This window comes from Pseudorca crassidens, chromosome 11 (assembly GCF_039906515.1).
Source record: "Pseudorca crassidens isolate mPseCra1 chromosome 11, mPseCra1.hap1, whole genome shotgun sequence".
In the NCBI taxonomy this organism is placed as follows: Eukaryota; Metazoa; Chordata; class Mammalia; order Artiodactyla; family Delphinidae; genus Pseudorca; species Pseudorca crassidens.
This window is the reverse complement of record NC_090306.1, coordinates 10,448,961-10,473,306: the sequence shown is the minus strand read 5'-3', so window position 1 is coordinate 10,473,306 and position 24,346 is coordinate 10,448,961. Positions and strand designations below refer to the sequence as shown.

Sequence of the window (24,346 nt, the reverse complement as noted above, 5' to 3'; positions counted from 1 at the left end):
GCAGAAAAATTCCAAATGTGTCCACCTTTCAAGGCAGGGGGCAAGAGACTGGCAGGAGGTTGGCCTGACTTTAGACTTGAGCCCAAGCCTTTCCCTCTCCTGGACGGTGTTCTTCAGGGCTCTGCACAAGGAGCCGCACACAGGGAGTTCTCAGTCAATACTAATTTGTTAAGGTATTCATTATTTATGATCAGAGTAACTGAGTGAGAAACTATAAGGAGGAAACCAGGAGCTAAGGAGAGAATAAAGGAGAGGATTCCACAAGATTCTTTTATTTATTTATTTATTTTCTTGAAGTAGAGTTAATTTGCAGTGTTGTGTTAATTTCTGCTGCACAGCGAAGTGATTCAGTTATACATATATATACACTCTTTTTCATAGTTTTTTTCCATTATGGTTTATCACAGGCTACTGAATGTAGTTCCCCGTGCTCTGCAGTAGGACCTTGTTGTTTAATCCGTCCTATATATACTAGTTTGCATCTGCTAACCCCAAACTCCCAATCCATCCCTCCCCCACCTCCGTCTCCCCAACAAGGGCATTCTTTATTCGTATTTAGTACTGGGATATCTGTCCCAGGTCCTTCCTGCCCTGGTATAGGGCACAGCAGGAGAAAAATCCCTCTTTGACCCCAGGGCTGCCTGACTGTCTCTGTGAATTTGGTTCACGCTTGGCTCAAGAAGAGAATTGCTCAGTTGTGATTTGGTGACCAAAATCCTAAAAGCTGCTCAAAGTTTGTCAGAGCCGGGAAAGAGTGGCAGTTGTGAGCGCCTGGGCTCTGCCGCACTTTACTGCCAGCCAAGGGTGACCAGCCAGGGCCGAAAAGCCCCAGCATCTGTAGAACATTGCTACTGATTTCCAGAAGGCTGACAATATTTTTTGCTATCAGTCGATATCATGGCCTCATTTTTGAGACACAAAAACCTCAGCACGGAAAGGAAAATCAATTCGAGTCAGTAGTGGAGTTGAGGCAAGAATGTCCTGTCTTGCAATTCGAATCCATTTGTTCAAGTCACTCGGTGTAGCCGTGTTCCCTCTGGATCACCAGGCCGCCAGCTCGTGATGCGACTTGCTAAATGCAGGGGGATAAGGCAGGCAAGCTTCTAGCCATATGTTTCTGTGAGTGTGTAAGACCATCCCTTTCATGTCCGCTCTGACTTTTCTCATCCACTTGGGCAGTCAGTGGTGGGTTGGTTGGGGGATGCTGTTTATGGTCACTTCCTGCCTCGCCGGAGACCTAACCGGTCCCATCCTCCCTCCAGGGTATCTACAGCTGCATCCACGGGGTGGCCATCGAGGAGCGCCAATCCGTGATGAATTCCCCCACCGCAACCATGAACAACACACACTCCAACATCCTGCGTCTTCTCCGCACGGCCAAGAACATGGCCAACCTGTCCGGCGTAAACGGCTCCCCACAGAGCGCCCTGGACTTCATCCGCCGCGAGTCGTCCGTCTACGACATCTCCGAGCACCGCCGCAGCTTCACGCACTCTGACTGCAAATCCTACAACAACCCGCCCTGCGAGGAGAACCTCTTCAGCGACTACATCAGCGAGGTGGAGAGGACTTTCGGCAACCTGCAGCTGAAGGACAGCAACGCGTACCAGGACCCCCACCACCGGCCGCACAGCATCGGCAGCACCAGCTCCATCGACGGGCTCTATGACTGCGACAACCCGCCCTTCACCACGCAGCCCAGGTCCCTCGGCAAGAAGCCCCTGGACATCGGCCTCCCCTCCTCCAAGCACAGCCAGCTCAGCGACCTGTACGGCAAGTTCTCGTTCAAGAGCGACCGCTACGGCGGCCACGACGACCTTATCCGCTCCGACGTGTCGGACATCTCCACGCATACGGTCACCTACGGCAACATCGAGGGCAACGCGGCCAAGAGGCGGAAGCAGCAGTACAAGGACAGCCTGAAGAAGCGGCCGGCCTCGGCCAAGTCCCGCCGCGAGTTCGACGAGATCGAGCTGGCCTACCGCCGCCGGCCGCCCCGCTCCCCCGACCACAAGCGCTACTTCAGGGACAAGGAGGGGCTGCGGGACTTCTACCTGGACCAGTTCCGCACCAAGGAGACCTCACCGCACTGGGAGCACGTGGACCTGACCGACATCTACAAGGAGCGCGGCGAGGACTTCAAGCGCGACTCGGTGGGCGGAGGAGGGCCCTGCACCAACCGGTCGCACCTCAAGCACGGGCCGGCTGACAAGCACGGCGGAGTCGGTGGGGTCCCGGCCCCCTGGGAGAAGAACCTGACCAGCGTGGACTGGGAGGAACGCTCCGGGGGCAACTTCTGCCGCAGCTGCCCGTCCAAGCTGCACAACTACTCGAGCGCGGTGCCCGGGCAGAACTCGGGCCGGCAGGCGTGCATCCGCTGCGAGGCGTGCAAGAAGGCCGGCAAGCTGTACGACATCAGCGAGGACAGCTCCCTGCAGGAGCTGGAGCAGCCGGCCGCCCCGGTGGCCGTGCCGTCCAGCGCGCCCGCCGCCAAGTACCCCCAGAGCCCGACCAACTCCAAGGCGCAGAAGAAGACCCGGAACAAGCTGCGGCGCCAGCACTCCTACGACACCTTCGTGGACCTGCAGAAGGAGGAGGCCGCCCTGGCCCCGCGCAGCGTGAGCCTGAAAGACAAGGGCCGCTTCCTGGACGGCAGTCCCTACGCGCACATGTTTGAGATGCCGGCGGGCGAGAGCGCTTTCGGCAACGGCAAGGCGGCGGCGCCGGCCGCGGGACATCACCACCACGGCAACCATGGCAACCCCGGCGGCGGCGGCGGCGGCGGCGGCGGCAGCGGCGGCAGCGGCAGCGGCGGCGGCGGCAGCTACATGCTCAGCAAGTCGCTCTACCCCGACCGGGTCACGCAGAACCCTTTCATCCCCACTTTCGGGGACGACCAGTGCTTGCTCCACGGCAGCAAATCCTACTTCTTCAGGCAGCCCACGGTGGCAGGGGTGCCGAAGGCCAGGCCGGACTTCCGTGCCCTTGTCACCAACAAGCCGGTGGTGTCGGCCCTGCACGGGGCTGTACCAGGCCGTTTCCAGAAAGACATCTGTATAGGGAACCAGTCCAACCCCTGTGTGCCTAACAACAAAAACCCCAGGGCTTTCAATGGCTCCAGCAATGGGCATGTGTATGAGAAACTGTCTAGTATTGAGTCTGATGTCTGAGTGAGGGAAGAGAGAGGCGAAGGTGGGTACGGGAGGGTCGGGGCTGTGGACGTGTGGTGCGCATGTCACAGAGGGTGACGGGGGTGAACTTGGTTCCCATTTGCTCCTTTCTTGTCGTTTTCATTTATTTATGGGATCCTGGAGTTCTGATTCCTTCTGAGGGCGACCCTGGTGACCAGAACCATCTCTGCTCCCTTTCCAGTCCCCTCCTCCTTCCCGGTCTGTCCATCCTTCCAGTTCCCAGTTCCCGCGAGAGGATACGGTGGGCTCGCTCAGCCGGCGAGGGCGGAGTGGTTGAAGGAAGTGGCCCCACACGAGCTTCCTCCTAGCGTGGAAGGACTCTTTGCCACGCACTTCGAGGGAAGCACGGAGAAGCGGGAGGAGGCCGCGGGAGCGCAGGATAGCTCTCCCCGAACTGACCTTTACGTTTAGGTGAGGAAGCACAGCGCCCCAATAAGCGCCTTTAGCATTACTGCCTGTGAATGAACAGAGGCTTTTGCTAAATTCTTGTTGCTTAGATGGCGTGTGTTTGGGGATCGTGCGCCAGGCAGAGGGTGGGAAGCCACGTGTGTTTCTATATAAGCCAAAAAAAAAAAAAAGTTTGCTTCAATTCCATGAGACTTAGCTGGTAGTGAACTGGAATGAAAGGTCATTGACGGATGATGGAAAGTACATCAGAGCAGTGTTTCATGGTGCATTAGAGGCAAGGAAGGAGGGACTGTGTGTGCATGTGTGTCTATATACACTTGCACACGTGTTGTCTGTACACGCCTGTCATCAGGCCTTTTCATGCGGAGAAGGCAACCTTGCCTCATGATGTTGTTTCTTTCAACAAGCACCGGGCTTGTTTTGGCTTATATACAAACAGAGACGGGCCTGTGTTACCTGAATTTTGGCTGTCTCTCCCCTTGACCCTTCCCAAATGAAAAGAATGGAAGTTCTTGACGGAGAAGTTCCTGTGGTCTAGACAAAAACGTGGGTGAACAGTCCTACAAGGGCAACGTACAAAAATAATTCCTCCGTGGTTGCCAATACATTCCACCAGTTTTGGCCAAGAACTTTCCAGGAAGGCTAAAGGGAAGTAGAAGCAGCCAGGATTCTTTTGGCCCGTACCTGAGGGCAGAAGATTGTACAAAGCTCGTCTGAGCTTTTTGGACCCTCCTCTGGCCAGTTTGTGGGGAGGAGCTAAGTAAGGCTTTGAAGGACAGGGGGGTCATTTGTGGTCGGGTAAGTGAGAGAGGGGGATGTTTTCAATGCTTTGATCCCTTCTTACTTAACCTGGAGCTAGGAGAGCAGGCTTGTTACCCCCCTGAATTGGCCACAACCGATACGGCACAGCCAGTGAAGAGGCACGAGCTCGCTCCACGAGTACAGCTCGGGAAACAGTGGAGGGAAGGGAAGAGGTTCGGAAGCGGGGACGGGAGGCGAGAAGGGACTCCCCCGCTACCCCATTGGGTCTGGCTCCCTGAGGATGTGACGCTGAACCCAGTGTGGACACTCTCTGTAGAAACCCCTCCACCTTCCTGCAACACCTCCTTCCCCTCCCGGATAAAGAATAAAGAATAATATATATATAGATAGATAGATGAGGGCACTGGCAGATGTGATACCCCCTTCACTCAGAGTTGGAAACTTGAGAAGGGAAACGAATACTTGTCACTGCCAGTCCTGAAACTTGGGGTAGGCGTGTTCCGTGGGTCAGTTCCACTGTCCTGCCATCGTCCCCTTACCCAGGGTGGCAGCCAAAGAGCCAGGTCCGTTTGGAGGCTTGGCTGCAGGGTCTCCGTGTCGCACACAGGACACATAAACCAGAAAGGTGCTCATCCTCCTCTGGAAGGAAGCTGCCATGTCTCTTCAGGTCCCACCCGCCCCAACTCACCGCCCTTCCTCACCCCCCAGCCCTTGACTGCCGCCCCCGCTCTCCTCCTTGATTCTTACCTCAGTATCTTTCATTTTCAAGCCAACCGAAGGCCTTGTAAAGCTTTGTTTTCTTTCTAAAACAAACCTGGGGGCAAGGGGCTGAACCTCTCACAGATTTGGAGAGAGGAGCACGGAGTGCTTTACCTTAGATTCAAGGAAGGACCTTGGAGAGAGAGGACAGAGGGCGTGAGACATCTCCAGGAGGAAGAAGGCGAAGGGCCATCAAGCATTCTTTGCCCCGACTCTGTCCCAGGTCAGGGGCTCGTCCCTCACTCTTCCTCTTACCTCATCCCTTTCAAATAAAAAGAAACCAAACCAACTAACCTAGCGAACAGCAATCTAGAACAAAGGGGGCTCTGGCGTCTCCGCTGGTGACAGAAATCAAGATGGTGTTTATTTCATATGTAAATATTTTGTTTTCTAATTAATTTTGTATAGATAAAGTGTTCTCTCGTGAGTATTCAGGGTGTTGGCCGGAGGGAGCGGGGTCGGGATGGGAATGAAGGGGGAAGAAGTGTTTTGTTACGGGCTTTCGTTTTCCATTTCGGGGGAATTGTTTTGTATGGCTTTCGCTTCGGGGTGTCCGGAGAACAGTGAAGGGGAATGGAGGCCACCGTGGTGACTAAGCCAGGGAAGGGCTGCGTGTTCCACCTCCCACCTCACCAGTCTTCTCGTTGGCCTGCGAGAAGTAGTCATGCCTGTCGGCCTGGGCAAACCGCAGGCCCAGCTCCTATCTTCCAGGGAGACCGTAGATCACCAGCGTCTGTGCAAAGTCAAGCTGGTGGCGTCATATCTTGCCTGTCGGCACCGAGGGTGGGAAAGATTCCCCAAAGGGCTTAAACCAGAATTGAGGTCAAATCAACCGTAAGCTGAGCTTCAGGAGACTCAGTCTTAAGAAATCTCCCCACAGCCCCCTCTCATGTTTAACAAGCACCTCAGTCACTCGGACTCTTTTCTTCCTACTACCTGGGCTCCAGCCCTCTCCGCGACCCCCTCCATTCCTCTGCAAGCACGCCCAGAAACTTCCCACGAGGTCTCCTTTCTTGAAGCACGTGCTATCTGGTTACAGGGAGGTAGCCCTGGATGCGTGTCTTACAAATGAGCGTGCTTTTCCAGAAAAGCTTACCGGCTCTACTCAAAGCTCAGCGGGCAGAGGGTTCTCTTAGGAAGGTCTCGGAAGTTGGGTTTAGCGGTAGAAGGGTGAGCACAGGAGGGACAGCGCCAGTAGTGACTTTATATTCGCCTTGTCCTTGCTTCTGCTGTCAGGAAGGTGCTATTTGCCTCAAGCCAGGTATTCAGAACCCGACCTGGGGTTAACCAGACAAGTAGAATTTCTTTCACTGGACCCTTGGCTTTGTGAAGGGTGGCAGCCTCTCTCTCTCTTTACCACCAGATGACATTTCCAAATCCATTTAGCTGAGATATTACATTACATCTTTTGTCCTATCCTGCCATCATCAAGAGCTGTCAGCTGGGTAATTCCATTTCTCTAAACCCCTCTTTGGCCCCCGTTGGTCACTTCTCTTCAACTGAATGTATGAATTGAGACCAAATAAGATATTCATGGCCTGCTCAAGAAAGCTTAAAGAAAGGAAGGCTGAGCCAGGCCAAGTTCTAGATGTTAACTTCATTGCAAAAGAAGAAGCCAGGAAAAATGCATGAGGATGAATGCAGCTCTCAGCCCCATCTCTTCCACAGATGGGTCTGGACAAAGACACAGTCTGTCCAAACTGTGACGTTCCACAGACACCCTTGGGAGCGCTAATGGTTCCGACTTTCTTCGGAGTCCGTGCTTTCTATCTTTCGTGTCCTCTAATCATTCCCTTCCACTGTGGAAGTGAGTCGCTGGGTGTGGTCCTATATCACTCCTTTCGGTGGCCATGCTTAAATCTCAGCATTTCTACCAACTTCAGGTAATCTGACCCTTGAACTTGCCTGAGTCAAGAGTGTGCACACCCTTCAGAGTGACGCATGTACAGTGGATCTTGTAATTTCAAAGTATGTCACTGTGTTTCTTCAGCCAGAACGTGGGAAACGGCCTTGGTACGGATTCCCCTCTGCTGGCCACAGCCATATTGTGACTGAGGGAGAAAAAAATCCCAAATGATTCCATTCAATGTCGGTGGTGTCAGTCGTGCCAAAACGCATGTGTAATGTGATAAAATAGGAGTCGTCTAGAAAATTAAGGGAATATCACCCGCCCAGTCTTCCATGGCCATCAGAAGTTGCCCAAGGGTGAATTCTCTGCATGGGAGGTGAAGAAACTGTGTTACCAAAACGCAGCGTGCTGGTCACCTGCACATCTCATTTAAGAGCTAGGGTTTCTTGGTGTTTTTTGTTTGTTGTTTGTTTTTTGGTTTGGTTTTTACTTAGTTCAAGGTTTAGGGACAGCATAACCAGATTGTCTGGGCAATAACCTTTGGAAAAAGCTATTCCAGAACTCACTTTATTCTTTTAATTCCCATCTCTTTCAAAAAGCCCTGTCTCTGCTTGACAGCCTGTGTGTGTCTGTTTGGTGTGTTAGGAATGATTCAGATGTGTGCATAAATGATGCAGCTGCAGTGCTAAGGATGAACGCATTAGGCATTTCTAGATATTGTGGCCATACCTTCTGTGCTCTCTGAGCCCAAAGCCATACAAGGAATGTGTGCTCAGTAGACTCTGCCAGGTACTTTGATGGAGTGTTTCATTCTTGAGTGTCAAGAGATTCTCCTTCCTGTCTAAGGAACTCTGTATGGGTGAGAAGCAGCTCAAGGCAGACAGTTACCCTGGAATGGGTCTGGACTTAAAAATGGCATATGGTCCATGGTGTGGCTTCAGAGGTCCTGAGAAGACCTTTCCTTTTCATTCCCCACCTCACTCCAACTACTGGCTTCCCACACAGAACTATTCCTTTAGCCCCGAGCTGCTCATCTGTCATTTAAATGAAAGTCATCCCCGGAAGGGTGCCGTATTCAGCCATATTAGAAGCTTAGACGTTGAAACACCTAGCTTACGTTAGGGTTCTCATTTCTTTTCCTGGAAATAAAGTAACAGTACAGGAGAAGAGGGAGAGCGCAAAGAATGCTAAGGGTGACAGAGGAGGGAGGAAAGACACAGGTTCTAGGGTGTAAAGACGTTCAAAACATCTCATCCTTCTCCTGCTTTTATGAAGGCTCGTGTGACACAGGACTAGGACTCCCAGCTGGGAATTATTTTCAATAAGCAGCCACATGAGTGTGTAGTTTATGAATTTCTTAACATCTGTACCTTGTAGGACGGGTTAAGGGCTTTGACTCCTTCTGTAGAAAATGGAACACTGATGTTTCTCCTCTGGTGCAAGTTAACTGAGTAGACAACTGGAAAGATCAAATTATGATAATAAAAAGTTACTGTCATTGTCTGTCCTCTGTCCCAGTTCAATTAATCTTCCAGTGTAGCTGGGTCGTTCTATGTTCTCCACTTCCCCACCTCCATAGGGGGTCTCGGGTGATCCCAGCACACACTAACGGAAGCTACTGGACTACCAGGTGCCACTTAACTGGTGGGCAGTTCTTTTTTAGACCTACCAGGTGTTTGGGACAACACTAAAATGTAGATTCGGCAGTCTGAGAACTTCTAATCATAGTTTAGTTCTAGGATTCCATTCTAGTTTGGGGGTTCCAGTACCGTATAAAATCCCAAGAGATCTTCATATATCCCCCCTCCATCCCATTCCAACCACACAGACTCAATCACCACGCAGGGCTGCTGTGGGTCCTCTGACTTAAAGCATAGAAACCTATCTATTCTCATGGCAAAGAATGCCCCCCAAAACCTTAAGTGAAAATCAGTGCTCTTTCCGTGTCTTGGAGAGATTAATTAAGTTTGGGGCTTCTAACTTACAATGCTGAAGCAAGGAGAAAGGAGAGAGAGTGACGGGTTCGGATAGCAGCACTGGGAATAAGTGGGCAGAGTTAGAAATCATCCAGGTTTCTCTGCCAGTGTGTCCATTTGCATCCATCTCCGAGCCCATCGCAGTGAGTTTCTGGCTCTGTTCTGTGCTTTACGACAGAATTGCTGGTGTGATTCTGAGGGTGAGGACTCCTAATGAGAACTAAGGGTGGAAAACAGAGCGGAGGAGTAGAATTCCCCATAGCCTCGGGACTCTTGTGTGTAGAATTCGTGTTTTGGCAAAGGTGAGAGAAATGAAACTCACTGCAAGGATTAAGGGTACAATGAAAAAACACACCACTAAGCCCATTATAAAACTGTTATTTTAAAGGTTTGGTCTCCTCAGTTTAAACCTGAACTCTCTTTTTCGTAATTAACTTAGCGTTGTGATTTAGGGGTAGAGCAGATTCCAGTAATATGCAGGAGAAAAAAATAAAAGCTCTAGTTAAATGTGTTAGTTCAATTAAACCAATGTCTGCTGAACACATGTCATGCCCCTGGGCTAGTGCTGTGAAGAAGATAAAAGAATTTAAAATGGAGTATATTATACTCACATATAATATGCGAATGCAAAAGCATACAATATTTAAATGTATGTATTATGTATGTATAAATAGGTGTGCGTAACTGGGTAGATTTATACAGGCAGGTTTAATTTTTTCTGGCTCCAGGGTGTGAGTCAAAGATATTATGCATTATATTATTTTAAAAACACTACAGAGGTTCACCTCTCCCCGTCGTGGCCTCGCCTGAATCCTTCTTTTGGAATTATTCCGCCGCCCAGTGAAATTCCCTCTCTGACCACGACCTGGCGTTTTCGATATCCTGTCTGCCTTCCTTCAGGGTCCCTCTGTTGTTCTGGTCCATAAACCCCTCTGATTTCATTTACTTCCCTCCTTGGTCTCACCCTGTGATCACCCATATCAACAACGCCCTCACCAGCAATCTCTTCTTCCTCTCGCCTTCTCACCCCACCTACCTTGCTTTTCTAACTCTGTCTCCCATTCTCCCAACATCCACTCTATCGCCAAGAACAGAAGGTCAAAACCTATGCCAAAGAGCACAGATTGGATCCATTTAATCTCACCTAAACCCTACCCAGCTCAGATATCTTTTTTATTCTCCAGTGTTGACTCCCTGTCACATTCTCCAAGGGTTTGTTCATTTGTTTTTTATTTTCATTTTCATCTCATCTCTTTCCTACTGAATTACTAAGAAAAGACACCTGATTTTGCAAATTCTCACATGACCTCTCCTCTCTACCTTTAAATTTCTCCCATCCTTCACTTATCTTCGCCATCCTTCCTCTCAACTCGGTGACCCTCTTCCCCGTACTCTGATACCCTCCCCCAACCTCTTCTATGGCGCTCCAGCCAGTAGCCCTTCATTCTGTTGCATCTTTAATCCCTTCCACACATCTGCCTACAACCATCACTAAAAACAGTCCTCAGCCCTCCACCATCTCCAAAAACAAGTCCTACAACAGTCCCTAAATCCCAGTCTTCTCTCAGTCCAGTTAGACCCTTGAATTCCTGTCCTATCTCCATTTCTTTTCTTCGCTTCCAAATTTCTCAAAAGGGTCGCCTTTCTGTCTTCATTTCCTCAGTTAATGCGCATGACTTACCCTTTAAAATTGGGCTGCATCCTGCCACTCTACTGAAACTACTCAGTGGCAGCATTCCAATGAACTCCTTGTTACAAGATCCAGTAATCTTTTTTTTTTTTTTTTAAGTTCTGCTCTTCGGCACCATGAATACTACCCTAGATCCACTGCTGGGTAGCAGCACGTTCTGGTTTTGATCCCAGCCCTCTGGTCCTCTCTCGCTGTTCCCTCACTGGTTCCTGCTGTCCATCCTGCCCCCTCAGCATCGACTTGCCATGATGTTCTGAGCTTGACGCTCTTCTCCTTTCCTCTGTGCTTCTGTGGCAATATTTCCATTTTCCACAACTTCAACGACTCGCTGGATGAGGATGAATTCCAAATCTTCACTCCTATAGACCCAACTTTTCACTTCACCTTAATGCACATATTTCCAGCCACTTCCTGGACAACTAACTTCATGCTGAGTCAAATATCCAATGGAAACCAACATAATCACCAAGTCCCCCCTTTGATTAATGGTACCACGATTCTTTCTGTCACCAAACTAAAGACTTTCAGCCACTTTCGCCTCCTTCATTTCCCTCATCCTGCACATCTAATCCTCTGGAAAGCGGTTAATTCATACCTTGAAAGTTTCCAAGTCTCCTCATTCAGGCCCTTCCCTCTAGTCTGGATTATTTGTGTCCTTTAGCCCAGTTCCAACATTTTATATTTGAATCTACTCTCATCAGTATCACTTGCTCAGTACAAATTAAATCATGTCATTTTCCAACTCAGAACAAAACAAACGACCCTTCAATGGGCTGTATTTGCCACAATCCACCAGCAAGAATAACTTCCTGCTGTTTGCCTGCGGCCCAGACAACAGGGGAGTCACATTTTTGTCCCTTTCCTTTCCTGTACTAACTTGTTCTCCCACTTTTGTCTTTCCTTAAACTGCGCCCTTTGCCCCAAATTCTCGCCTCCCCGATCTCTCATCTCATTCCCTTCTTGCCTAATATCCATCTTCCTCAATACAAGTCTTCAAAGACCAGAACATCTGGTCCATCATGTCCACTGTCTTCATCTGCCACCCCCCGCCACCCCAAAAAACCCCATATATATGCCTTTTGTGAATGCTCATAACACTTTAATTTAATCTGTCTAGTGGCAGCCACCGTGGACCATCTTGTTTATGGTTATTTAGCTATACATCCATCTCCCCTGCTAGATTATAAACTCCTTGTGGTCAGGGGTCATGCATTGATTCATCTTTTTATCTCCTGTAGCACCTACCAGTGCATCTTGTTTATGGAAGGTACTGAAAAATATTTGATGTTATTATAAATTGTAATTGAAAAGGAGTCACTTTATTTTGCCCACAGGATACTTGAATCTGCAGTAAAACCTAAGGATGAGTCCCTTCCCATTTCTCTCTGTACATCGGCTCCCAACAGTCACTGCAACACAGGACATGTGTACATTCTCATGTAAATTATTATTTCAGATGGGATTTGGATTTTTCTGAGTTTTGCTTTGTCCTTCAAAGTTATGCTGTGACTGTCTCACGGTTAGTGGAGTGTCCTTGGCATGCAATAGGTATACATGTTGTCAGTCACAGAGGGAGAGACCATGGAGGATATTGATCAAATGTTAGGTACCAGGAGCTTTTCAGATGCTTTCAGTGGAGCCTGTCTCCAGACACTGCACTGTCCAGACTGAGTCTCTAACAGCCTGACCTACGCTGGGATTCATCTGGCTTTGATGTAACCTCTAGCCTTTTTTTAAGCACTTGCAATACCAGAAAGAACTTGTCACAGTTCCGGCTCATTAATCACACAGTCTTATGGACCCCAAACACTGGTCCACTAGGACCAATGCATTAACGCTGCACGCCTGGTATGTTCCACCTCTGTATCTATGCTAGATCAGACTTGGGGGAACTGTTTGTGCAGCTCACGACCTGTGTCTTGATGATATATATTTCCTGGACTCTGTGTGATTCTCACCGTTTCTGAGGCTTGGACTACAGGACAACTTCTCCCAAAGAGTAGACAAGAGTTGACGTAATCAAGCACTTTATTTCTGATCTTTATATCACAAACGAAAGTAGCTTGGGATTTGAATGAGCTGGGTTAGAGAGAATTCTAGTTTCTAAAGGACTCCTTTCTCTCTAAATGTGAAGGGATTCATAGCATTGGAAGAGACAACATCACCTCTGACCTTATGGCCCTCCTGTCACTTTAGTCTCTGAGCCCCGTTCAGCCTTCCCTCACCTCCTTGGTGGTCTACTGGGCAATCTGTCCTATTCCTATTCCGGTCAGCGTCCGTTGCTGATGTCCCCGTAAACAAACTCTTAGAGCTGGTTCTGTCCTTCCACTTACGCTGCTCTGGTAACCGATCATGTTCCCTTCTCCCGGCCAGCCTTCTCTGTAACTTTCATTTTGTCATAGAACGTGAATTATTCTCCCATGGGAGGCATCTTCCGCCACTGTGTGCTAATTTAAAGCATCCTATAGAGAACCAAACTCAAATAAGTTACAGGAAGTGGCAAGTCTCTTCTTCAAAAAAGCGAACAAACTCCATTCTTCATTGAGACAGGAGCGGGTAGAGGAATTATTATGGGCGAGATGGGGCAAACTGTGACAACTTGGGAAGCACCCTAATGAAAATTAAAATGTAAATCTGGGGGAGAATTGTTCTTCTCAAAAATCCCATTAAATCTAGATAGTCCTGCAGCAAGGAATAGGGATGGTTAATGTTTTAGAGCAAAATCCAGCCCATTATGTTAGGACACTTTTTTTTTTTAACCAGTGAAACAAATAGTCTGAGAATAGCTGGTGGAAGGATGTAGAGATGCCATCCTCGTGAAGAGGTACATTCCTGAATCTCTCGGACGAGTGGAATGAAGAAATGTCCAGGGAACTCAGAATATATCCAGAAGGAAGCTTTACCCATGAGGTGTTCATGCCAATTTTCGGCCTACAAATACTTACAAAAGCAGAGGAAGGGTAGCATAGGAGGAAGGGAGCGTACAGGGGGTCTAGAGGAGAGCACCCCTTCATGTCACAAAGCCAGGAGCTGCACCTGCGTCTCTGGGACCCTCCCTGGTTACTGGTGTTGATGGTAGCTTTGGGAAAGGGCAGGACCCAAAGCTGATGACCTTTCAGGTGTCTGTCCCTTTAGTCCTTCACAGGGCGTGAACATTCACTCAAACTCGGAGCTCGTTTTCTGGGCATAATTGGACTGAAGAGAGAATTACACTTCTCATTTTCCATTTCCACTTGTAACCTGAGTTGCAGCAGGTTCAGAAGCACTTTCTGAGGGCCACCTTCCTGCCCTCGTGTGGACTGGGAGTTGTTTGATGCAATGCCGGAAATACCAGGGCAGGTAACAGCCGTCCAGGGCAGCGCCAGGAAAGCCAGAGCCCCATCGCGGCTGCCTTCAGCGGTGACTGTGCCCGCCCCAGGGTGAGGGAGGAGCCTGGATGCCACCATACCTGTGACTTCCCGAGTGTCCTCAGGGAGTCCGGCCACAGGTCCGCCCTGAGCCCATCCTCAGGCTATGCCCTTCAGACCACAGCACCCCGAGAGCCCCTGGTCATCACCTGGGCAGAGAGGGAGTGACAGGAAGTCTAAGCCCCCGGGCTGTGGCTCCATCCCCCTCCTTGTATCAAGAGGCGCGTAGTCTCAGAGATCTGCCAGGAGCGAAGCCTCAGGGGAAGCGGCCCTGGGAATGGGAGTTTGCTGGGCTGCCGGCTGCTCTTAGATAAGGATGTTACCTGTTTCCAGAGGGGACATTTTTTTTTTTTTTGAAAAACAAAAACATGCCTGCCTGAAACCTCAGTCTTATACGGAACAGTCTTTGTAGTTACCGCCCAATGTCATTGTCACACTTTGTCATTGATCATTTTCTTTTGAAATCAAGGGCTATTTTAATGTTCCCTTTGGCTGTGACGTAGGACCATCTGAAAATCAGAGACTAGGCCACGATGCTGCCTCTGCCTGAGATGTGCTCTTAATGCTTCCACAGATTCACTCGAACAGCATGACTACACCTAATTTGGCCTCTTTGTCATGCTTGTGCCCCTGCCCAACACACATCTCACACACACACACACACACACACACACACACACACACTCACACACACACACTCACTCACTCACTCACTCCTAACAACTAGATCCCACAGTGCCACTGTCAGTCATATTACGGAGGAGCAGGGCTGCATTCTCGGTAGATGAAAGTGTTCATTTGGAACCGGATGGACATAATTACAGTTTCTCGAGCCAGTGTTTTCGCTTTGCCCTTCCTAGCCTGTGGATCGCTGACACCTCAAGGTCTGACGGAACATCCAGGCTTTATATGAAGGGAGCATTTCTTTGTAATGGAACAACCACGTGGTTGTCCTACTGCCTGTCCCTGCTGAGCCCTGTGGAATCCATGTGGTCCTCTGATGTCCCATTAGTGGGTCAGTGCTAAGAGGATGGAGCTGTAGAAGCCAGGCTCTCCAAGGACAGACAGGCTTGCTGCTCAGATAACTACGTCTCCATGGGTACCCACATCTCCTCTTGACAACACCATGCGCGGGGGTGGAGAGGTCTGTCCTCAGTGGGACGGAAATGGCAAACATACCTTGGGAGATTCAATCATTTTTCTTCTCCCAGGGTCAAGAGCAGAGAAGATAGCAAGACTTCACGTCAGCAGGAAGCAAAGAGGCTAGAGAGGCATCCAGACAGAATTCTTACTAAGACATAAAATAGCAAAAATACCCTTTCTTTCATGCGAACGCAACTGGAAGACAACCAGGGCACTTACAGCCGTGTTTTCCCTCTTTCACTCATCATCTTACATTCTCATTCTCAGGTGAAGGGTCTCAAGGTGTCCTGTGTTCTAAGTCAGCTCCGAGCAGCTCACCCTCCAAACACCCGCACCCACGCACACACACGTTGTTAGAATGAGAAGTTGAGAGAGCACAGAGCTTGCACGTGTGCGTGGTATTTAACGTTTTCAAACCAGAGCCCAACACGCCTCGTACAGTCAGCCCCGCTGCATTTTAACGATGGAGAATATATCCTGCTGCACATAACTGTGTACTTAGGATCCCAGAAAAGAGAACAACCTTGTTACTGTGACTCCTCCTGGGACTCCTGGGCACTTTCAGTGATCAGGGCAAGTACGTTGGTTGTGTCTCGGTAGCAGGCACGAGAAATGGGGGTACATAGACATTTGAGGAGTCATTCTTGAGCATTCGTAGCTTAACTCCCATGTCAAATGGTCCTGAGCTACGGCAGTTTCTCAGCCTGACTCTTCTACCCGTGCTTGGAGAAGGATAGAGTTTTCCAGGGTCACCAGCATCCCACTTAGACCTCCGCCACAACCATCCCTGTGAATGGCTTCCTTTGGCATGGAAATACGGTCGTCTTTTAATTTTAAAGATGAAAATGTTGAAGCATGGCAAAATTTGCTGAGCAGTCAGAACTGAGGTTGTACAGGAGATTCTTGGCGGAACCAAAACTTGTCTGAATTTCCAACTCTCGGCCTAGCTCAGAAAACAGTGCTGCCTGAATTGTCCACCCCCGCTGTGTTCAGCATCTAATGGATAAAAGTCAGGAAAGCCAGGCAGCTAGTTTATGGTTTACCCAAATCTTTCCCATGAGAACCTGTCTTCTTCACAAAGCCACACACACACACACACACACACACACACACACACACACACACACACACACACACACACAGAGTCCACATTAGTCTACAGAGACCAGTCAAAGGGGTAAGAACAAAAAACGAGAAAGGAATAGAAGAGTTTCTATAATGAAGAAGAGTTGAAGGCTAAATAACAAAAACGGTTTTGAATTTTGTGGGGCGACACATTGTGAATGATTTTTTATCATTAAAAAATTTGTATGTAGCATGTAACCCACTCAAATAAAAAGCTCAAGGAAAACCGAGACAGAGGATCTCTTCCAGAGTGTTCCATGGGGAAGGGAGACTTCAAGAATCTGTGCGAGAAAGTCATGGTACTCTGAAGGTATCAGTGGTTTTAATCAGCTCACAGTGAAGAGGGCAACCTCAAGACAGAGCCTTTTAGTTTCTTCTGGGTAACTTAGTCAAGTTCAAACACAGCAAGCTTGATGCCAGTTTTAAGGCGTGAGTTAGTTCTGGAAGCCTACATAGAAATATAAGGAAGTTCATGCATGCAAGGAATTCCAGGAGGAAGCAATTATCCCCCGTAATAATTATTGCTGCCTAAAGCCCAGAGGCGGGGCAGCATGGACGTTGCAAAGACTAATAAAGGTCTCCTGAGAATTCTTACGAAACCTTCATTTCACCCCAAGATTATAGCGGTAAAATCATTACGCACCCAAGGGCCAGGGAATCCTGCAACCATCTTCTTTTGCAGTCCACCTGTTCACTGATGAATGACTTAAGATCAGGAAGTAATCATCAGTCTTTCCAAAGAGGATAGTCTTTAGTTTCTGCCACAGAACAGATTTTGGTTCATGTACAGAGCACGCTGCTTACCAAGAGCAGTGAAAGAGTTCTAAGTGTCCTAGTTCAATGTAGAAAAAATTTTTTTTCATTTCATTGGTCCCTCCTGCCCCAGGGGAAAGATAGGAGAAGAAATAGGAAGTTGCAAAAGTAATAGCCGCTTGGGGCAGTGGAGGGTGGTGGTCTTCTGTATCATCGATCGCACAGTGTGGTCATTCCCAGAGCCTGGCTCAGGACCCTCGCTCGGGAGAGAATAGGGGCAGAGGAAGGAGGTGAGTTTTATTCTCACGTACGGGGCTGCTGTAGCAGAAGGTACTAGAGCCCTCCCTGAGCTCAAAGTTTAGAATCAAGCCAATGACAAATATCCACTCCTTTCTGTTCCCCATAGGCCACCTGAAATCATGATGGTGTTACAGGAAGCTAAGAGAGAGGGGCGGGGGCTGTCCCATCTTCAGTCCATGGGAACGTCATCCTTCACAGGAGGGTCACTACAGATGCTTGGTCCTGATGCTCCTTCATGAGGAGTAACAGGGCCAACAGCTGATGAGCATTCGGAACATCTTAGTGCCTGGGATGGCCATTCCGTGCTCTACTGCAGCTCTATTCACTGACGCGGGGAGGGGAATAAAAGGATTCATGGGGACCCTAAGGGCAAGAAATAACAGAATTATTTAATCAAAACTACAGAGCTTTTGTGCTTAGTATTAAAGATTATGGTAGAAATGAAAAAGCCAACCCTTCAGTACAGCTGCCAAAAAGTTAGCTCATAGAGAAAGAGAGGAAGCATTACAAGGGCAAAGTTTTCCAAAGAAAATGCATGCGTGCACGAGACTGGAGTTCTAAGCCGAGAGCACAAGCAAGATGCGGGTAGCTTCCCATTGGGAGTAGATTTTATTGGGCCTGGGTGCTAGGTGTCCCGTGGAAAAGCAGCGGAGGGGAGAGTCCATTTCAGAGTCGAGGGCTCTGCTGGGCAGCAGCCTCCACAATGAGTTTAAACTCCTTCTCTCGGAGGCCGGGGGCAGGATGTAATTTCCTCTGGTAGCGCGGTTTTGATTTCTCCTCAAGCCAGGCTTGTCCATCTGGTCATGGGCACCTGGGCAGCTCACACTTTTCCTTGGCCTCTTGCTTTCTGTAGCTAACATGAAAGAATTACCCGCATGGTAATTCAGGTAAGTGGGTAAAGTCCAGTGAGTGGAAAGATGAATGAGACCAAGAACAAAACTGTGATCTTCTGGGGCTGTCATCATCACTTTTTGGTTTCCTTTGTTTCGTTTTCATTTTCTTTGCCCCATTGTGGGGAAATCTACTTGGTCATCGCCCATCAAACATCCTACAGGTAGAGTTTGGTATGGAAATTCACACAGAACGAACAGAATCAGCATATGTCCTCTAATCCCATCGTTTGGGGGAGCTTGTTCTCTCTTCCAGAGCCGTCTCTTCTTTGGGGCACTTGTTCTCGCTCCTGGCCCAGCAGCCATGATTCCAAAACCAATTCCAGTGGTTGGTACTGAACAAGAAGAATGATGGCTAGGATAGGAAATAGACCAAAATACCTATGTTTTTAGCTGTGGTGAGGTGGCTTTTATCATGGAACCTTCCAGGTTTCTTACGTGGAAACCCTTCCTCACCTCTCAGCCTTCTTGGTGGCTCTCCTGGTTCCTCTTCATGGATTTGGTTCCCCCCCGCCCCCCGCCTCAAGGAGGGATGTAGTCCTTAAGCCGTGTTATTATCTAAACTCTTAGATTGTTAAAAGAAACCATTGGTAATTTCTCATGGGTTTTTTTGTTTGTTTGTTTGTTTGTTAACTTGGGAAGATGGAGAAGTTTTAAAAGGAGAATGATAAGCAAACACGAAGGGCCTACTACCAGATGCTTCAACTCAAGGTCGAATGCTGGGAAAGTGTGTGCCTGTTCCGGTGATAACCTGTGGTTCACCTAGTGGAGAGGGGGTGTGTTCTTGAGTATCAGGCGACCTCCTTGAGAGTGTGCACCGGGGCTTTGGTTGAGGTGCCTGTCGTGTGCACAGAGGCATTCTGTGGCTGTCATTATCTTCTCTCTTTTTTAGTGTCTCAAAGCACAAGCCCTGTGAGACGGGGGATGCTTGCGTTCCAGTCTGAAGGTGCTGGGGATATGACACTCTCCTCAGCTCTCCTTGGCCTGGCGGCCCCAGACTTTCTAAATATCTCACCCAATGAGCTGTTGTACGTTATTTTATTAATCGTTAACATTGTCCCTCTATTGGGATGAGAGAGAGAAGGTGAACTAGGAAACAGACATGGTGACAAGGGGACAAAAACCTTTCTTCTGAAAATTGCTCTTTACTGAGCTGAGAAAAATTCAAAAGCAAGGAAAGGAGAAATCAGGGTAGAACGGTTTGGGGGTGAGGAGGCAGTGACACCGACACCCAGATGCTCTGGTTTATTCCATAAGAGATTTGCGCAGCAGGGGAAGCTGGGCAGGTATTGATTGTTCAGGAAAAACAGTGACGCTGACTTGAGAAAGGGGCGTAGGCTCGCTTCCAGGTAGACCTTGGTAAGCACTGCACCTTGACTCTTCCAAAATGTGTCCACAGATCTTTAGGGCAGCTCCTCTCCAACGATTTCCATTCTCCAGGCAAAAGTGTTCTGAATAGAAGAACTGTAGCCCCATTATGACTACATTTACTTAAATTGGGAAGGCAGAGGGTGCTGTGGGAAAACAGTACATCAGGGAAATAGAATTTAGATGGGGCTTTTCTCAACTTTGGATCACAAAGTTGTCACCTCTGAGAGAGAAAATCTTTTAAATAAAATTATATCTGCCAGTCCCCCGAGAAAACACCAGGTTTCTAATCTGGTTACTCTTTACTTCAGGAAGGAAATTGGTAGATTTGATTACAAATAGGCATTTTTTACAGATTGATTCAATCCCGAGTCTTACACATATTAACATGGAATTAACTGACTCAGACATGATCTTTTAAGCTATAATATTATTGAAAGGCAGTAGATCATATGTTGTAAGCAAACCAGAAAGGCTGAAAAATGTTAACTATCCCTCCAAATATTGAGTCTCTATACATTCTGCTGGACCCACAAGGGATTTAAGAGTTAGGCAACAGCAAGAGAGCCTTTGAGACTCAAGGAAGTTTTTTTCTTAATTATAAAAACATAATGAACCCAAGGGCAATTCTTAAATCAGAAAGGAAAGCTCTACTCTTGTCATTTACAAATTTGTTAAAGTTTAGAATAGACAATCAGATTTTTGTTTTTGACGGAAACTCTTCTTTGGGGGAGACTTGGCCTGCAGTGTAGGAGCGTGTTTTGGAGTGATTGTTTATTCATGCACTGATGTTTATGGAATGGAACCCCCAGGCCAGGGATACAAAAGAGAAGAATGCGAGGTCCATGCCCTTGTGAAGCTTACATATTGATGAGAGGAAATCGGCAAAAAATCAATAAATATATTTCATGTCAGACACTTCAAAGTGCAGTGGAGAAAAATGAGGCAGATTGAGGGGGGTAGTGGTGATGCGGTGGACATGGGCCTGCTACTTTTTATAGGGTGGACAGGAAAAGTTTCTATGAAAAGGTGACAGTTGAGCAAAGGCTTAAAAGGAAACAAGGGAGTGAGACTAGGAGTTGTCTCTGTGAAGGGTTTTTCAGGCGAAGAGAAAGCAATCACAAAGGCCCTGAGGTCAAACTACATGTTGGACATACTTGAGGAAGAGCCAGGAGGCCAATGAGTGAGGAGGTGAGTGTGGCAGAGGCCAATGAGTGAGGAGGTGAGTGTGGCAGATGAGGTCAGAGAGATGGCATTGGCCCACGGGCCTTATAGGCCATTGTAAGGCCTTTTTACCAAGAGCAAGATGAGAAATCACTAGAAGGGTCTGAGTAGAGAGTGATGGGAACCGATTTCCATTTCAAAAGCAGCACTGTGACCACTGTGTTGGGAATACACTGTGAGAGGGTAGGCAAGGGAAGGAGCAGCAAGGCTACTCAGGAGCCTGTGGCCTCCCTCCAGGTAAGAGATGTAGTGGCTTGGGCCACGGTGTCCGTGAAGGTGGTGAGAAGTGGCTGGATTCCAGAAATACTCTGAAGGGTTTGCTGAGGAATTAGATATTGAGGGAGAGAAAAGAAAGAATCAAGAATGATCGTAGAATTTTTGGCCTCGGCTACTGTAAGTTTGGAGTCACCATTAATAAGATGGGAATCCTGGAGGTGAAGGAGACTGGGAAAGATTTCCTTCTAGTAAGGCTAAAATGTCCATCAGACGTCCAAGTGGAAATGCTGATTAGACTGTTGGCTCTATGAACCTGGAGTGAGGGCAAGAGGTAGAGCCTGAAGATATAAATTTGGAATTCAGAGACATTTGGTTGGTATCTGAAACCATGAGACTAGATCTAGGAGTGAGTACAGACGGAAGAGTCCCTCGGCCTGAGCCCTGGGTGGGTGGGGGGGTTGTTCAAAGCCCCAGGAGATGGGGAGAAACTAGCACTGAGGAGTGGCCAGGAGTGGCCTCCATGGCAACAGGGAGGTCGTCCTTTTCATGACCTGGAAAACAGCTGATTCAGTGAACTGGGTGGGGGGGGGGGCAATAGCATGGTCGGGGGGGTTCAAGAAAGAGTTGGAGAAGAGGAAGTGGAAACAATATGAAAAGGCACTCTTTTGCAGTAAAGGGAACATAGAATAATAGTAGATAGTAAAGGATGTGAGGTCCAAGGAGGTTATTTTTTTAAAAGATGGAAGAAATAACATTCTGTTTCATGCTGACCAGAAAGATCCAGTAAAGAGGGGAAATTGCTGATCCTTGAGGAGAGGGGATGATTGCTGGAGTGATGTCTTCGACGAAGTGAGAGGGAAAGGGATCCAGGGCACAAGTGGAGGGACTGGCTTTAGGATCCTAACCAGGTTGTTATGGTAACAGAAGGGAGAGAGTGGGGCACAGGTGCAGGGGGATTGGTGGATGTGATGCTGGGAATACGTCTTTTCTGACTGATAATTTTGTAGTGAATTACCAAGGGAGTTCATCAGCCAATAGTGAGTGTTGGGGAATGGGTATTGGAGGTTTGGGAGGAAAAGAAGGCCTGAATTACTCATACTGCCATACAGCAGAAGAGTGAGGAGGGAAAGTGACTGTAAGAGGCGTCCTAGGTGGCACGAAGGACTTACTTGAGATGCTGCCAGTCGTGAGTTTAAAAGTAACTTAAGAATCTTCTTCGGCTGCATTCAGCTGCTCGGCTAGAGTGGAGAGTCAGATTTAAACACAGCTGGGGGTTAGCCAGGTAAATGCAATGAGGGCAGCACGAGAAACACAGTCAAGGGCAACTGCAAAGCGGTGATTATGGTTGGCCCTGGAATCTAAGCTGGGTGAGGGGAAAAGTGAGGCTTTTTTAGGGAATCAGGAATAATGAAGTGTGGTAGGGGGAGGGGATCGAGATGCAGACTGGGGTGCCTGAATTACTGAGTCAGTTGCCAGAAAGAGCGATCTGGGAAGTAGGAGCTGGGTCAGAGAGTGTGATGCTTGAGGCTTCGATTACACAGAGGTTGGAGTTACTGGTCTGGGGTCTGGGGTGGGGTGGGACTGCCGTTAGGTGGAGGAAAAGGTTATGGAAGGAGCGGAGGCCAAGGCACTGAGCGCAACTCTGGTGCCTCTTCTTCAGTCCTGATGTTTGGGGTTCTTTGATGTTCACTAGAAACTCCGTTGCCATCTGCGGTAAGCCACAGCCTGTTTTTATAGGTGTCAGCAAATGTGATCGTGGCTTGAGGCCGCACTTTGACTCTCGCCCTGGAAAGAACACATTTTCCCAGTAAATCTCGTCCTTTCTATTTCAAGGCTCCCATCGAAGTCAGTTTCCTTGGGGGAATCATAACTCTTTGTTCACCTTTCTCCTCATTTACCGTGTAAACAAAATCAAAGTAAAAAGATTGGAAAGCAGCTTTGCTTCTGCCCAGTTCTGCTCTATGAAAGTTTTCTCTGACTGATCGTTTTCATTTAGTATTTTCTTTTGCGACAGAGAGGAACGTAAGGAAATGATCGGTGGTCTTTAAAAGCCCTGGATGAGAGGTTCGGAAGAGCAGGAGAGGGTTAGGAAGAAAAGGACTCTGGGTGGGGCTGCATGAAAAAGGGACAAGTGAGGGCTTTTAGGGAGGGCTGAAAAAAATCAGAAGTTTGACCAAGGGAGGCAGGGGGAAAAATCCACTTGCATCGGCATTTAGAGATTTAGCAAGAGCAACCTAGAGTCTGCCCCCAGGAATAGTCCACATGCTTCTGACACAGATGGCGTGCTCATTCTATTTTATATCCTGTGCCCTTAAAAAAAAAAAAAAACTCTCATAATTTGCAAAGAGATAGAAGCTGCTCAGCCGTTCCGGGTGCGCCAGTTCTCCAAGCTGCTGCAGAATCTTGAACAAGCCATGCATTTCATCACGCCACGGCTGCCACCGCTTCAGTTTCTCTGTCCCCCAGGAAAGGGACCCCCGAGCTTAGTCACATCCTGCCTGGCATTTTCCCCAGAAGATTCTCTTGTGTTCACCCTGGCTTGTCTAATGCCACGCCCTGAGTTCTTGTATTGGAGGGACATCGTGACCAACCCAAGGGGATATACTGGGCTTTCTGCGCCGAAGACTAAGGGACTAAGGAAGGAAGAAGGAAGCAAGGGAGGCAAGCCAGGGATGGGTTTGTCATGCCCTCTGTTTGCTTTCTGAAGCCTGGGAACGAAACCTTTCAAAGGTGAGCAGGAAACAACATGGCTTCCATTGCCTCAGGTTTTTCCCTAGTTCAGGTTGCATCCCACACCTGGTTAAGTGGGTGTACCTGTTTGTTAAGGGAATTTGTAGGAGGAGGGCAGGGGGCAAATCTCCGTAGGAGCTTTGTTACCCAATGAGCATCCCAGCATTAATATTTCAGTGTAGCTGGAAACATTTGAAGGCCCTAGACGGCATGTTACAGTGGAGATCAGAAAAGGGACAAGATAGGGCAATGCGCTCTCGTCCCGAAGGGCCAATCTCTTTCGTCCACTTGACAGAAGCCAAGCCTCCAGCACTGTCATCATTACACTGTGCCGCAGTGACTGGCACATGCGCGTGTGTGCCTGTGAGTGTGTGCGTGCACGCATATGTGTGTGAGCATGAGGGGGTGATGGTGGAAACCACAAAATACGAATCCACCACAGGGCTGGGTTGCAAACTCAGAGCCGCACCCCTCCCGAGGCACCATGGCACAGAGGACACGTTTCTAGCTTTCCCAGTGTGGTACCCTCCCCAGGGAAAACACAGAGGACTCAGG

General features: G+C 48.5%; 1 protein-coding gene across 1 annotated transcript in view; it reads left to right on the top strand.

Annotated features, from left to right (window-relative positions):
- Positions 1-23,340, top strand: part of GRIN2B (glutamate ionotropic receptor NMDA type subunit 2B) — a 581,922-nt gene extending 558,582 nt beyond the window's left edge. Inside the window, exon 18 of the mRNA XM_067695747.1 lies at positions 1,263-23,340. Within this exon, the coding sequence (XP_067551848.1) occupies positions 1,263-3,170 (1,908 nt within the window). The 3' untranslated portion in view covers positions 3,171-23,340. The remainder of the gene's footprint in view (positions 1-1,262) is intronic.
- Positions 23,341-24,346: the final 1,006 nt, after the last annotated feature.